This window comes from Scophthalmus maximus, chromosome 4, assembly GCF_022379125.1.
Source record: "Scophthalmus maximus strain ysfricsl-2021 chromosome 4, ASM2237912v1, whole genome shotgun sequence".
In the NCBI taxonomy this organism is placed as follows: domain Eukaryota; kingdom Metazoa; phylum Chordata; class Actinopteri; order Pleuronectiformes; family Scophthalmidae; genus Scophthalmus; species Scophthalmus maximus.
In genome coordinates this window covers 27299527-27316335 of record NC_061518.1, presented here as the reverse complement: position 1 = coordinate 27316335, position 16809 = coordinate 27299527, and the positions used below count along the sequence as shown (strand labels likewise).

The 16809-nt window shown below is 40.9% G+C and overlaps 1 protein-coding gene across 4 annotated transcripts in view; it reads right to left on the bottom strand.

Annotated features, from left to right (window-relative positions):
* Window positions 1-244: 244 nt before the first annotated feature.
* Window positions 245-16809, bottom strand: part of efl1 (elongation factor like GTPase 1) — a 92754-nt gene continuing 76189 nt past the window's right edge. For all 4 annotated transcript variants that reach the window (XM_035628358.2, XM_047331588.1, XM_047331587.1 and 1 more), the window contains 6 exons: window positions 15197-15326; window positions 14922-15048; window positions 13925-14129; window positions 12951-13447; window positions 9589-9773; window positions 245-858 (listed from right to left, as the gene is read on the bottom strand). In XM_035628358.2, coding sequence (XP_035484251.2) covers window positions 670-858; window positions 9589-9773; window positions 12951-13447; window positions 13925-14129; window positions 14922-15048; window positions 15197-15326 — 1333 coding nt within the window. In that variant the 3' untranslated portion in view covers window positions 245-669. The remainder of the gene's footprint in view (window positions 859-9588; window positions 9774-12950; window positions 13448-13924; window positions 14130-14921; window positions 15049-15196; window positions 15327-16809) is intronic.

Here is a 16809-nt window from a genome sequence, read left to right as displayed (position 1 = left end):
CACGCCCCGCTCTGTGGAAAACAAATTCAGAGCAGTCCCAGTTGATTCTGATTTTGTATGAATATGGCATTGTGCATTTACAGTTTTAAAGTGAGCATCGGCAAGGATGGGTCACCTAGGAATAGTGTAAAACGTCATGTCATACAACTTATATCTAATGATTCTCTCATGCATTGGTCTGTCTGTCTAAGCCATACAACTTTAAGTCTGTAAATCAATGAAAAAATAAAGTCTGCACCCAAAATTCTAGCACATTTGTTTATTTAATTTACCATTATGGGGCCATTTCATTGTTTAGTATTTACTGCTCATGACGTCATCATGCGTGACCATTCAAGTGAATGGGAAAGTGCGCTCTTTAGAACAACTTAAAACGGTTAGAGTCTAGAAATTCGATACATGTTGCATGTGAAGAACACTTTATTCACACTTTCTTCTCATTTGATCAAAATATGTGTATTATGGAGTTTATTCTGTTGTTGTTGTAGTAACTGTGGGAACACCGTCACGTGATACGTGCATCTTTGGAAACACAGTGACTGCTGCCTCTGTAATAGTTCTGATTGTCACTGATGGAGGAGCACAGTTCATGGTGCGCAGAATCCTGGGTGGATGTCAGCAGTGTCCGGTGGCCCGGCAGGAGAAGCTATTCCTGTGGGGTTTTCTTCTCTACTTGTTCTTGCCGAGTGTTCTCTGCTTCTCTGCATGCTCCACTATCTTCTCTTCCACGTAGAGGCCTTTGCGGCGGCGGACAGCGTTCATGTATTTGAGTGCCTGGTTAGCAGAGTCGGCCTTCTCACCAAAGTGCAGGTATTCTTCCTCGGTGGTGGGAACCCAGTATGGATCGCTGCTGAGAACCTGGGACACAGAGAGCATCACAAGGACAGACGTGATGGTCAGTAATTGCATAAAACAAATAAGACTGCTACTTAATGGTTTTGAACTGTACTCGAATGTGACACAGATCGATTTCTCACTACAAGGGGTGTAATGCAGCGCTATCAGTATCTGTACAAGTCCTAAATTCTACATGTAGGTATTTGTTTCTTCATGTTGTGTTGTATTTGGATTATACTATATATTTATGTATATATATATATATATATATGTTTATACATTTATGTGCACATACATATATACATACATATATATGTGTTTGATGTTTGTGTATATTTATGTGTATATATGTATGTGTATATATGTATGTATAGATGTATATATATATATAGATATGTATATACAGTATATGTATGGATATATGTGTATATTTATGTATATGTGTATAAATATGTCTATATGAATATATATGTGTATGTATGTATGTATATATATTTATATATATGTATATATAACTAGAATGGCTCTCATTGGAGCACATACTTCCACAGTCTCCTAAAATTCAATCTATCACACACTCATAGATATCAGTCACTTAAACATGCCTGATTTCTTTCAGCAATGTTCCCTGGGAAAGGGGTAAAATGTCAAATAACACCTGCAATGTTTTAAGAAGTCATTAAAAAAAATTCCTGGATCCTCATTAAAATTGTTTAATGTTGGCCACATGGTCAAATTGTTTGTTCAATTATGTTTGCGTACTTCTGCTAACAAACAAAACAAATGTTCAGCGGTGAAAACAGAAAAACATTGGTAAATATTACAGATTGATTTGAAGGCTGTTGTACCAGTTTAGAGCGCATTCTCTTTGTGTCTCCAATAATATATTTCAGTTTGTTTATATCCCCGACTCTTTACTGCCAAAAGCTTAGTCTATGTATTGAATGCACAGGTACACAAAAGGGAAAATAGTGAGGAAGTGAGGCACAAGGTGAAATCTTCAAATGCTACCTTTGTCCCACCAACAGTTTATGCTGACACTGGAGCAGCTGAACACAAATGTTTTCACATTTTTGCTTGATTCATGACTTAGATAATAACTTATTGAAGTATATTGATCAAATAATCGATTTCCGAACAAGAAGTTTTGGCATTACTACATGCTTAAGACCATGACTCCTGTTTCTGAACCGGGTCGGCTGAACAAACGAGGGGATGTCTCACACATACGCATGCACGAGCACACGTGCAAGCACGCAAGCATGCATCCCCGCGCACAGGCACACGCACACGTACACACACAGATACACACACACACACACACACACACACACACCGTAGTTGTACTCAGACAGATGCTTCAGTTAATCAATACAAAACTCATTCACACAATCCTCCAGTCTGCAAATTAACAAAAGCTCCATTCTGATGGAAATCTAATGTAAACGTCCCAGCAGGAGCCACTCACCCTCCAGTTACACAACAATGCAACGCTCAAAATCTGCTCCCTCTCTGCCTGTGCACTCATTCATATGATAATCCAATATTCCCGCTGTCAGGAGGAATGCTGACAGCAGCACTAAGCAGCAGTTGAGTCCTGAAGAGGGCTGGGGTACTGTGGTAGTCGTGAGGGGGGCGGGGGAGCCTTTGTGAGGAAGCGTCCGCACATAATGAAGTGAGACAGACAGCTTTTAATGAGGCAAAGACAATGGCTGCAAGACAATGGGTCGGGCAAGGAGGGGGTTACGCGTGTGCTGGTCGTGTGTCGCCAGGTGCTGCAAGACGTTGAGGGTTAAAGCGATGACATGAAGGTCATGGCACACACACACAAAAGGCCTAAAAGTGCCGCCATGCCAGCTACAAGAGTTAAAGGGGCAGTGAGCGTTTTTAAACCAATACACTTTTTTCTGTGTTCATATATGTATAATCACCTGCAACAAAGGACCAATGTTTTATCGCCATCTTTGAATGAGTCTGATATAGTTGATATGAGGTGGACCCGACCTCCGTGTCTCCATGTTTGCTGCGTCGTGTTGAATACGTTGATGCACAAAAACAGTCCAGAATACGTCGTATTTGAATTTTCAGCGCTGACGGAAACTGGAAATTCAATCAGCAGTGCATCACCATAAAGTGTCCCTCTTGGGTGCTCAGTTGGTCGCGGTTTGCAACTTTACCACCAGATGCCGCCAGAAAGGTACAAAAATTACACTGGGGCTTTAACATTAAAAGTACGATTATATTAAATAGCTGCAAATCGTTGATTTCATGGTGTTAAATTTGAATCTATTTGTTTCAAGGGAAAACGAGTCATTACTATAACTAGTAAACTATAACCAGACATGTCTTCTGTTTGTGTGTAGTGTTAATCCAAATTTTTCATGCTTCTCTACAGCTGTCTGCTGCATTCAGGACTGGAGCTGAGCCACGAGCTGAGTTCATGATGTTTTATAAGATCGTTTCCATGGTTGATCTCCAACAGCATTCAACTATTCAACTACAAGACTTCTCTTCAGTGCAACACCCTCTCCTCCTACAGTCACATGAACTTCCTTCACCATTTACTTATTCATAGTTTTTCTTTAGTTTGGTCTAATCATTAAAAGCAAAAACTATTTAATCCAATTCAGCACTCTGTGGTTTATTTTGTAAATCTAGAGCTAAAGTGGAGATTTTTTGTTGGTACAATTTCAAGATTTTCTTTTGCTGACTACTGCCCTAAAATGTTTATTTGGGCATGTGACTATAATTTAATGAGTGAGTAAGTGCATTGTTTCTCCACTGCAAAGTTACCGCTCATTAGTGAGCACTTGGACGATTAGTCAATTGGATCAAACCTCCATTGGATCAAACCTCCATTGGATAAAGAGCACACACAGCCACAAAATGTCGAAACAAACACTGAGTGAGTGTGACCGTGACGGTGGTCTGTCACATATAGAGTGTGAGGTAACGGGGATCATGGGACAAGCAGAGAAGTGGAGGATGGCAGGCTTCAAATATTCTACGTCCACAGTAGGAGCATTCAAACAAGCCCTCTTTCTGACAAAGGCTGCATTGAAGGAGTCCACAACTGCAAAGGTCTACTCTGTGTGCTGTTCAAAGAATGCCAACTTGTGCCTATGTCTGGATTACATTTCCTTCAACAATTTCCTGATGCACTTTGTAACTCACTACAGTTATTAAACATTTGCCAAATCTTAAATGTATGGGACCTGATGTTGTTATAGCACGCAGTCACAGGGGGCAAAAGTATGTTTGCTCCGCACCCCTGACAAACACGTATTAAAGGTGTGTGATCATATGGACACACACCTACACACAGTTTTCTGTGTCAAAAAATGAATACTCAGAGGTTGTAAAGGAAGCGGCAGAGGTTAGCGCTGAACATAATTTCAAATAATTATGGCATTTCACTGTGAATGTGGCAAGAAGCATGAGTAGGATTCTGAGGATAATAATATAATAATAAACCCCTAACTTTGTGAAACATCCTTGTTAACTTTGACCCAAGGGAGTAACTCTGGTGTGAGAAGCGGGGCACAAAACAGGAGGTCTGGGGGTCCTCCGCCAGAAAAACGTTTTTCGATTTTGAATCCCATTTCTACATACATTTAGGGACTCCTTTGTAGGGGTTCAGTGTTTCCCATAAGATTTTATGAGACTATGGTGGTGGAAAATTTTGTACATTTCATAGTTTAAACCATCAATCTGGTGAAGTTTGATAGCAATTTAGGAGGCTAGATCTATGAAGAACTTTATGCTCTTGTAAACAATTGTGGTCTGTAGTTCCTGGAAGAGATTGTTTCCTGAGAAAATTGCAATGTATAAGATGATTTTCCTAAATTCTGTCTGTATTATGATTGTCCTTTAATTACCCCTCTCATAAGTTTTGTGATCCTCAAAGTAATGAAGTTAATTTTTGGACATCACAGAGGCTACTCTGAATGTACTGAATGTAAATGTAAATGTCCTCTCCACTGCTGGCGACATTTTAGTAATCTCGAAAGATTATTAAGTGTGTCTGTCCCACATTGTTGCGTACAGGCCAAGAAAGTGCAGCGTTGAATTTTGGATATTCTTTTATGTCCATGATAAATTTTGAGTAAACAGCTGGTCATCGCTCTGGAGCAACGGCAGCTGGGACTCATCAACGAGACAGAGGCGTGTTGTTCTCCGGTTCACGGTTCTGTCTGAGTCGAGCGTCACCGAACTCTGAATAATCAGGTGAACTGCTGTTCGCCACTCCCCCTGGGTCTCTCTCCCACCGTCCTCATGCGGCACACGGGTAGTTCACACTGGTCTCGGCGAGACTTTTTTTTCTTCATAAGCACGTGAAAAAAAGGAAAAAAGTCATCCCTGCGGCGCCCCCTGACACAAACAGGATTTTGAAAAGTGTGTGTGTGTGTGTGTGTGTGTGTGTGTGGGACGGACGGACATGAAACTACGGCCATGCTTTGAACTAGTAGTTGTGTTAGTTTATGTTTTTCCAGTGCAATGAAGGATAATTGGCAACATTTCAGCCACGCTCACTTTCAGTTTTGCCTCCAAATAAAAATGGAGCTAATCTGGTGAAATAAATTGTTGTCTGATTGTCTGAATGCTCGTTTCCTTTTACATGGCCATTGACACATACTCTTAATGCTCCAAAATGTCTGTCGTAGGCTTGGCGAGACAAAATGTTATCAGAACCAACAGCATCAATGGACAAATTGAGTTGTATAAAAAAGTTACAATGTTTCTCCCAGGATTTTCTACCTGGATGATTTGAAGATGTCATTTCAAAGCCTTGGTGCTGCTACACACTCAAACCGGAAACTGTCTGTGCGGAGCAGCGTTGGTCTTTCGTAGTTTGCACCAAATCCCACGAGATGTCAGTAAAAATTAAAAGTATAAAGTGAGACAGTTATAGAATGTAAATACTTTGAATGGCTACTGATAAAACCCCCCCGCAAGAATCATAATATTTGTTACTCTGAAGAAGAAGAAGAGAGGGACAGTTGACAGAAGGGTTTGTGATTCAATACGACTCTAAAGAAGGTGTTTAAGTCAATGCTTCAGAAGAACTATGATATCTATAAAGGCTTTATAGAGGATTTTGTGGTCATGTTCAGAAGCATATTGGAAAAATAAAGGACAAATATTAAATATATGGCAAAACTTTTCGACCTAACCTTTTTTTTCCCTAACTAAAATGGGATATTTGACTGGAGTAGTGTAGACAGCAGATACCAACGTAGCAACGGTGACGTGATTTAAAACTAAAACGTCAATCTTGTGTAGTTTGTTTTTCTGTAGATCTGTAGATCTTAGTGTGATTTGGATAAGTCGTCCTCCTTCCTTTTGTTAAAAAAAGGAAAGTATCAATTCATTATTATTGTTTTCAATATTTACATAGTAAGATATTTATTGTGTGTAAATACATCTGGTCAACAACGGGTCCAATGAAATCAATTGCCTCACAAAGGCAGGATGTACAGCAGGGCTGTAACAGGGAATTAATTAAAAAAATTATTGCAATATATTCATGCTTATCACCATCATTTAAAGAAAGAAAATCTGTTCAATGTATGAAATTATTATCATAATTTTCTCTTGAGATGGTTTCCTGCCTAGGAGTATTCAGTTGGCCGGGGTGTCAAGTCGTGTTCTGTGGAGTACCACCCCTTACAGGGCGATTTCAGGACGATGTGTCGTACTTTATTTCTCTGTACGACTAAAACACGCCAATAAGTGTTTGTCCACGGATATATTACTTGACGGTCGGAAACTCGTTTCTCCTATTACACGCGACACGGCGAAGGGAGGGAACTAGTCAGGAACATGAGTGATTTAAATGAGAGGGTCATTGATCACTTTGCTGCTTTAAAGGTGAGACTAGCGAAATTCCAGTACGTAAATGTAATTTAAATAGGGTAAATATAGAGAAAATTAGTAAGATTTTCATATTGAACGGGTCACCTCATCCATGATCAGAACATTGCCCCCCTGAGAAATTTGTCAGGAGCCGCCACTGATTCTGATTCTATGGTAACCAAAGCTATAAATCCAACCTGACCCATGTTCATAAACCAGGTGGTGGTCAGTCAGACAGTGTCCCATCATTGTCGTGTTCTCACCTCGCCACCCTTCTTTATCAGCATGTCTCTTTAATAAACCAGCATGGACAGGATTCAAAATGAACACTGACACATTTAAGATTGTTCAGTCACAGTGAAGAGACTTTGTGTGACATGTGGCTGTACAGCGGCGAAGAATCACTGTCGTCTCCTTAAGAGACTTGACCCATTACCCCGGCGGACCATATGGCCCCACAGGACACGCGAGTGTGTGTGTGTTTACTGCAGCTTGACCCAGCCAGACGGCAGGTGTAACGGTCTAACGCACATGTTGTCTGTTGCAGCTTTGATCCAACTCCCTTGAGGAATCTGTGTCATTAACCAGACAGCCTCATCGACCGTCAGCCCCAAATTACAAGCTCAGTCACACCAAAGCTCTCTCTGTGTGTGTGTGTGTGTGTGCCTATGCGTACTTTTAGCACTGTTCATTTCATTTGAGACATATACGCACACAGATACACACACACACAAACATTATATATATATATATATAAATAATATAATTTAGTGTTTCAAAAAACTCCTCAAAACCCATCTTTATTGAGTTGCCTTCCCTGTATAACGGCTATACTGTAATTTTATCTGTATTTCTGTCCTTTTTGTTTTTTTTTACATAATTTTCTTATTTTGTATCTGAATCGTTTGAAGCACTTTGTAACTTTGTTTTAAAAGGTGCTATACAAATAAAATTGTACTAACTCACTTACTATATATATATATACTGTATATATATATATATATATATATGTTATATTGAAAGTTGATTTATATTGATGAACAATTCAAATATTAGATTGACATAGTTCTACTTAACAAACTGGCAAATAACTCTTATGCTACGTCAAGTCTGAAATATAGTGGCTGAAGCATTCATGCTCATCGTCTGTGTCTGCAGGTTTGCACTACAACTTGAAACTTCAACCAAGTTTGCTGGAGACTGGTTGAAACAAACAAACAACGACAGCAAGATTACACCATGATGTCCTGCATTTCATGTCTCCACAAGTCCATATAAGAAAGTGGGCAACTACTGTATGGAGGAGGGGGACGACATAACATAAAACAGAAATTGAGATAATTAAATCCTCGAAGAGGAAAAACATGCGGACGCAGCAAGACAAGTTCTGAAGCTGCTCTAAATAAAATCTCCCAAGGAAATTGATTGTTATGAGACATGGGCCTCAATTCTGCATCTGGATTTCGTAGCTTGGATAGAGAAATATAAATAATGCTTGTGCAAATGCACATGGAAACACATTACCTGTTCAGGCCTCTAAAAATTATTCAAATCAGAGGAAGTATTGCTCTTTGGTTGAACAACCTATCAACATATAAACAAAGCAGGGCACTTTTGATTTTTAGGGGTTTTGAGTCAAAACGATCAAGATCCATTGATCTAGATCAGCGAGCCCCAACTGGCGGCCCGGGGGCCTGGTCCGGCATCAAAGAGCCAAATATCTGGCCCGCGCTGACCCACTAATGCATCTGTCATAACACGTTAATAAAGTGTGCACCGCTCTACTTCCTGATCCCACACCACATACACTTGATCTCCACTGTCAGAAGACTCCGCTATAAAACTGCCTGCATCATGACCAGTAATTCTCAGAAAATCAATAACTGTCGTATGAGTGGCGTAACGCCTGTCGGGAATGGAGCAGTGTGTGTGTGTGTGTGTGTTTGTGTGTTTGTGTGTGTGTGTGTGTGTGTGTGCGCAGGTTGCGATCTGTTTTATTATAATGATAAACACTGCAGTGCCTCAAGTTGAACGAGAAGTATCGGTGTGTATTTCACCACGCTGTTGGGGAACGTAATTAAGGGGTTGGCCCGAGCGAGAGAGAGCGCTCCGGTCCTGGAGAAAGAAAACATCTCCCCTGCTTCCCGAGTCCCGACTCCGACAGGACTCTGGACAGAAACTGTCCAGACAACAAATGAACATGACCTGCCCGAAAAAAGCGTAAAGTTGACCAGGAAAACCGTCAGTTCAAATCTGACTGGACTGATCAGTTTTGTTTTATTGTACCAGACCAGCCAATGGTAAACCGAGGTGCTTGATATGCAGGGCAGCTGTCTGCAGAGCAGATAAAATAAAGAATAAATATAAAATTAAAACAGAAACGGTGGACAATACAGTAAAATACGCCAAACTAATTGGTAAAATCAAATACAACAATTGAAATATATATATATATAAATTAAATTATTACAAAAATAAAAGCAAATGACCTTAGCCTCAAGAAAAGCAAATAATTATAATCTGATATCATTTGGTATAAGCACATATTCTAAAAGTGTCAAACTAATACTAATGTGCTGTTGTGATATTGTAGTATCTAACCTCATATTTTATGAGATTCATTTTATTAAGAAAAGGTCGTTCTCTCTCTGTGTGTGTGTGTGTGTGTCCTTGAGGTGGTTGTATCAGTGCATTACCTGCAAAGCTGCTTTGTATCAGAATTTCATCCGTCAGGTGTCTTAAATTACAACATTATATAAAAAGTATGTAGATCTCAACCGGTTCTAAAGGGAGATACGCTCACATGTTGCATCTGGTCTAAATAGTATAAGGCAGACAAGACTCAGAATGTGATGCTGTCGTGTGGTGAAATTCAAAAATAAAAATGAAGATCACCTCCCAGTGGCTGAAGACCAACTGTGGACTGGCCAATCCGCTGGTTCTCTTGCGGATCTCGTCCGCGAATCCAAAGCTCTCCGCCACAGGCAGAACAGCCTTGATGATAAACATGTCCGTCCCCTCCTTCATTTCTTCATGGAGGACACGACCCTCTCGCTTCCCCAGCACACCGTACACTTTGCCTGATATAGGAAGAGACACAAGGTTAAGGATGCTATAATGGATATTTTTGTGATATTGATTCAAGCGTTAAAAGGATAAGATCTGATAACAATATGTCAGCCGCAAAAAAAACAAAACAAACTAACATCAACAAACCATCTTGATCCCTTTGATTTATTACCAATATTCATACCAAGCAGAACATTTAACTGGCCAACATAACAAGAAGAAGACCAGCAACCAATTAGAGCAATGGAACGTGCGACGTAGCGCAGAGTGGAGATGCAACAGTTTGTCTACTAGTCGATTAGTAATTGACTACAAAATCAATCGCCAACTATTTTGACAATCAATGAATCGGTTCAAGTAGTTTAATGAAAAAAATAAAGGGGTTTGTGAAACACAATATATTTCATGGACCAGACAACTAATCGATTAATCCAGAAAAGAATCGTTAGTTGCAGTCCTAGCGCAGGGACAGATTGACCAGTTCATTAAATACTGTTATGGTAGCGTATCCGACAGACCTCTCAAGGTCTGTGCTCTCATTGGGTGATTCTTTGTCAGTCATCGAGACCTGCTCCATTTTAGATAATTGGTTGTGATTGGGGCTGAGCAGTCTCACAAAGGACAGAGCTTGTTCTGAATGGGATGGGGGGCCAGACCCATCTGCCAAGGCAACCCCGATTAGGAATTTGAAAAATATTCTGAATAAAACAAGGCATGTAGACATACAGTATATCTGGCATCTTTTCAATGTCACATTTAACTATAAAAATATAGAATATAAATGCCAATCAATGTACCTTGATAATCCCAATTGAGAATGAAGGTATTCCTTTTTCATACCTAAAGTAAATCCTTGTGGTCTTTTAGATCCCACTACAACATCACAAACACGATCAGATTTGTGCTAACCACACGTCGTGAACCATTTTGGAAGGTAAACTGTTACAATTCCCATCTCCTCAGCAGTTCTCCCCCCTCCTCTTGTTCTACTCTGTCAGTGTGTGTGTGCTCATCCACATCTGCAGGGCTGGTGAGCTGCTGGGCGTTCTGATTGGCACACCCGCAATCCATCTCATCCTCGAGCTCAGTATGTAGACCCAGGCTTTCCACTTCATCTCTGCCAGTTCGCTCACTCAACCTCTGCTCAGGCTTCTTGCACACTTTGTGATTTTGCTCAGTTTTTTTTTTTAAATTCCTGTCCAACGACCTTTCGACTCGGCCTGCCCTCAGATCCTTGGTGCCAGTCAGTCTGATTCCTCATGATTTCTGTTCGCCTGCCCGGCCTTCGCTTTTTCACCCCTGATCAGCTCTCTTCAGCGCCAGACTACCCACTACTCAAGTCTCACCTGCCCATTCTGTTTTTTTTTATTATTTTGTGAGCAATTCACCAAACGCTGAACACTGAGGTAGATGAGGTGAGAAAGTTTAATTGTCACAAAAAAAAAGAATCTTGCCCCCCATTTTCCTTCTTCTGATGACTGGCCCTAATACTCTTCCGTACATCTGAAACAGCCAGACTGAGCCGAAAGCCACTTTTTCAGAATGTTTTCAGTTAACACCTCACTTAATCGCCGGTTCTTATTCAACTGAAAGAGCAAATCTTTGTGTAACAAGCTACTGTGGCCACTAACAAGCCTGGAGATATTGTATTTCCAACATGTTAAATGGCATTTCAAGCCTCATTTCCATCCTAATGACTTTCAGAGGAGAGATGTCGGGCATTAGTGAGTACGGAGTTCAGCGCACTGCTCAAATTACCCCAAAAAATTACACTTTCCTCCTAGAAAGGAGTTATTCTATACTCGTCTGGCCCAAGTGGTCCGATCAATACTCAGGTGCGAACACACCCAAGGATGCGTCAGTGGCACATTTGGAATCTGATCACTCGCACCACATTCAGAGGTGGTCTGGGACGTGAACGTGAATGTGTCCTGGGTCACATTGAAGGACACGCTGCTCAGCTGAGACATGCCACAGTTTCATTTGAACGAACAAAACATATTTTTACACTTTACCACCACGATATCAACACTAACCACTACATTTTGATTTTCCATTATCTTTACCATTTCAATCTAGTTTCGGAGAGCTGCACTCGCATGGATTATTGTTTATGTGTTTATTTGCATTTAGAGCAGGGAAGTGAGTTCTGATCACAGGAGACACGTGGACAGGCCTGTATCCAGGATTTTAGCAATACCGAGGTCTGAAGTTTTTTTTTCTTCCTGAGAGCAACTATTGTATAACAGTAGCTTCAAAACCATGTCAGTGGGCAGGAGCATAAATGACTAATGATAGCGAGGACAATAGAACCCTCAAGGGGGGTCCGGGGCATGCTCCTCCGAAAACAATCTTGAACATTTCAAAGTTAAATCCATCAATCTGGTGAACTTTGACAGCAATTTATGAGGCCAGATCTATGAAGAACTTTATGCTCTTGTAAACAATTGTTTGCCGTATCTTACAACCTATATGTGTTTTGTAGGGACACTGACCCCGCCCCAGGCAACTACAAAAAAGGTGGAAAAGTAGCTTCTTTTGAAATTATCATTCAAACAATAACAGCACAGAACAACTAACTAAAATGAACAATTCATTTAAATTAACATAAATATTGAACTTCATACCTGCAGGGATTTTGAGGAAAAGATGCAATTTGTATAAGATTATGAACGGATTATTTCCTGAGGATGTTGCAATATATCAGGTGATTTTTCCTAATATTTTAAAGACCATAATTCTTTCTGTATTAGGATTTCCATTTCATTTCCACTATCATACATGTGTTTTGTGTTCTTCAAAGAAATTAAGTCAATTTTCAGACACACACACACACACACACACACACACACACACACTATGTGTCTCAGATTGTGTGCACAATACTAAAATCCTTAGTGTATCAAAACAGCATTAATAAAAAGGCTGTGATAGACAATAGCATCTTAACTTATGAATATATATTAATCCATTGACCAAATTTATGAAATAACTAGGAAATTGGCACCCTTTCATCCTCATCCATTAGCACTATAATTTAAGGGGACCTATTATACTTTTCCTTATTTTATTTCATATATAACAAAACTACAAATAATATAATAACAATAATAATAATAACATTTCAAATAGTGAAGAAAATGCATGTTAAAGACTGTCTGGCAGAGGTTTATCAGGAATTCTCTTACCCAGCACCTCAGCGGTGGCCATGATCTCACAGGTATACATGGCGGCCATAAGCCTCTGGGGCTGAGCATGGAAGGCATGGCGGCAGGCTTCCTTCATGGAGGCGATAAGCTGGCCAGATACTGGCCCGTAGCAGTCTGCAGAGGCAGCGTCTGGCCTGCGTCTGGCCTGGCTCGGCCCTGCTTCTGTGGCCTCGCTGCTCCTCTCCACTTTGCTCTCTGCTAAATCCTCACAGAATCTGGAGTCCTGACTCTGAGGTGCGGCTGAAGACTGGACGTCCCACCTCTCGATGGAGAAGCAAACTCCCATTAGGGGCTCCTCACACAAAGGCCCTGACAGAGTTGCAAGCTGGAAGCCACTGATGATGCTGTTATCGAAGTCTCGCAGAACTGCGGCCTGAGCTCCAGCCTCGTCAACGTCGTCAACCCTGCCCAGACACTGCCACACCGAGGGCCGCTGGTAGCCCTCCACGCTGTTCAGCAGAATGTTGGGACCGCACCTGGACACAAGTACAGTAACACGGTGAACGACACTCAACAAGGTATGAAAAATGATTCACGTGTGTTCATACAAAATCCCAGGATGGCCGTTAAGTGTCATTCTAGGGCATTTTCAAGACTACAGCAGGAGAAATAACTAAGTAAGTAAGTACATTTGGATATGAGAAGAACATTAAAAATGTGAATCTGCCCTTCAACCTGAATTGTTGAAGACGAGAAGTCTGCGTGAACAGATTCAACTTCAAATTGAAACAAGAATAGAGAAGAGGAAAACGGGAAGATTTGCATCGAAATTATAATGAAATGGTTCATAAAAAATGTTTATAAAAACTACAAATTAGTAACAATGGCAGTTGAGGTAAATAAAGCCCAATCTTCCTTGACGAAAGAGTCATGCTACTCTCAATTTTTTATTGTCAGTAGCCTGTTACTGTAGGTCCCGTGTGAACAATGTCAATGTCACTGTAGTGTCAGACCTGCGAGGACCAAAAGCCCAGATATGCTCCACAGCGTTCCGCCACTTCCTCCCCTGCAGAAGGTTTTCCAGCTGGGCTTTGAGTCCAACCATGGCCTCCAGGGTGGCGGGGTTGATGTCCAGATTCTTCCCCTCCCTCAGGGACATGTTAACCTGCTCCATAGTCCGGATCAGCTCTGAGCTACTCTCCAACAGACACGTCACCTCTAACAGGATACACAACATTACTGACATTACTGACACTGGCACTAAGGTATAGAGAGAATTCACACATCTGTAGCTGCAGTTCTCGTCATGGTCTCCATCAATTGAGGGAATCTGGTATTTAGTGTTTCATTTCACTGATTTTGGACCTGGTCTTCCTGACATAGCAAGCAGCTTTTCTATCCAAACACAGCAGAATATAACCCAGATACATTTACAGCAGTGTATGCCATCAGAGTGGCGATTTGTGCCACATGCAAAGGAACGAGAAATTTCATCAGATTGCCGAATTCCACTGGTCATGTATTCGTTTGGAACAGGAACAAAATGTGTACTGGACGGAAAATTTAAGTTTGAGAATGTCACAACACTTACTTTCAGTAACTTACAGTTCCACCTCGTCGTCAGTCCAAGAAAAGAAATCCCTGCCTTTATTTTTCACAAATTCATGTTTCTACTTAGTAGTATTTTCTGTGTAACTAAGCAACCAAATGCAGAGTACGCAATCTGCTTCCTGTTTGCACCAGCTTGCACATGCCCGGTGTACGTGAATGGTCACGTGCATATGCGTCTTCAGGTGTGTTAGTATAGATGAAGATTATTATTCATACGGAGCTAAAACTCTCCTATGGATGTTTAAGTTTTGTGACGCAGGCTTAGACACCAAAACAAACAGTATTTGGAACAGTTATCCACGCCTTGGCCTTTAGACATGGTCGATGGTACAACACATAACCTAGTTTGTTGGAGCAGAATTGAGATGTTTGAACATCATTCAGTGTATCCAGCCCTACCCTGCGGCAGGGGGATTGCCCGGACGCTGACAGTGGCCAGTCTGTTTGGAGTGGTGAGGGTCACCAGACCACTGGGGTCCACGTGGAGGTTGTCTGATGAACGGCCCTGTGAGCCCTCCTCTTTCATCTAGAAAAACATAAATACACAATGACGTGAACTGAGAGATGATTACTAATTACATATAATTATGTCCTGATTCCAAGTAAAGACCTAGCAGACACAACTTTACTGAACCGGTTGTTAGCTGACGTGGAACTACAGTTCGGTGACTCACCTGGTGAATGATGGCTACTTTATGCTGCTTGCCCATCTCTTCATTCACCATATCCACTTTAGGAGGACGTACCACGGTCTCTCTGAATGGAATGATGGGCTTGGATGCGCTGAATTCAATTTTAGCAAACCTTTGGAGAGACAAGTGAAACTGCTGTTGCTGATGACAGTTAAATGAGACATACTATGGACATATTCAGGTTCAGAATTTTAATTTGGGTTATTTGGGAAAAAGTTTACATGGTCTTAGACTAGTCGCTAGACATGCCTCATGCAATTCATCGGCCGGACTACTGACACTGGCATTTCAGGAGCGTCAGGAGCAGTGTTTTCTGTCGGGGGAGGAAAAGTCCCTAAAGGCTGACTTTCCCTTTTTTAACTTTGCAGACATTTCACATACACAAAAAAACTATGTAACACAGAGAAGAAAGGGGAAAAACTGAAAAGCATAACATCTCTCCTTTAATGTGGTCTCTATTGTGCTCTATTGTCAGCTTCATACTGTCCCTCGTTACATTCACAAATGACCTTAAGTAACTAGATAGATAGATAAATACTTTATTCATCCCAAGCTGGGAAATTCTGGTGAAGCAGCAGCACGTTTCACACAGCACACATAAAAAAATATATACAATATTTTCACAATAAATGTAATGTTTTAATACTAATGTTAATGTTAGCACGCTAAAATGCAGACAATGATGTAGGCAAATAATGATGGTTTAAACATTTAATTGACTATAAATACACCACAAACTAAATGTTTTCATCTCGCCTCTCTAATATCTTTTGGTCTATTGTTCTGATAAAACATTATTATTATATTTGAATACATTGCCTTAGGACATGGAGAAAGGGATTAACTACTTCACACGCCAAACAAGTGATTAATTGTTGAAATTAATCAACAGGTCATGAAAATCATTGTTTGCTGCACCCTTATTTTAACAGTGTACTAACTAGCAAAGTCCAGTGCTGGTCATTCTCTGGGGACCATGATGATCAAATAGATAGATCAAATTCATCCGATAGGTGCTGACTCACTGACTTCATCCTTGACATCATCAAGAGCTACGTGTGGCTACAAACGGGACTTGTAAACCTCATCATACTTCCACTCATACTAAAAAAACATTTAAACAACTAAGAAAGGTCATAAAGCAGGAACCTTTATGCAATAAGAAAAGTATGAAACAACTGACGGAAACTTGGTCCATCTCCAATAAGAAAGCTTTGCAAGATTAACAGTTTATCGGTGTTCATATTGATCTCTGACTATGTATTATGCAGCCCCACAGTTGAATCTCTCACTGGAACAGGCAGTATTAGCTCAGACCTCCTCAAGAAGCCCACTTTCTTTTGACTAGCCAATCATCTGGATGCCTCTAGAAGGGCGGGACCCTGTGAGCACCACCTCGTCCCGTAAAACTATAGAAACCCTAATGGCAACGTTTCAAATCGATCCGTATGCCTTTGATCCAGAACCCCACCTAGAATATGAGGGTGGGTCTGTCACTGATAGGCCGTGTCCGGGAGAACCATGAGTCCCCACAGCTGTCGGATAGCTGGTCAACTGGTGGCGGCAGTTCAGGAGGAGTGGGATAGGATCCCACA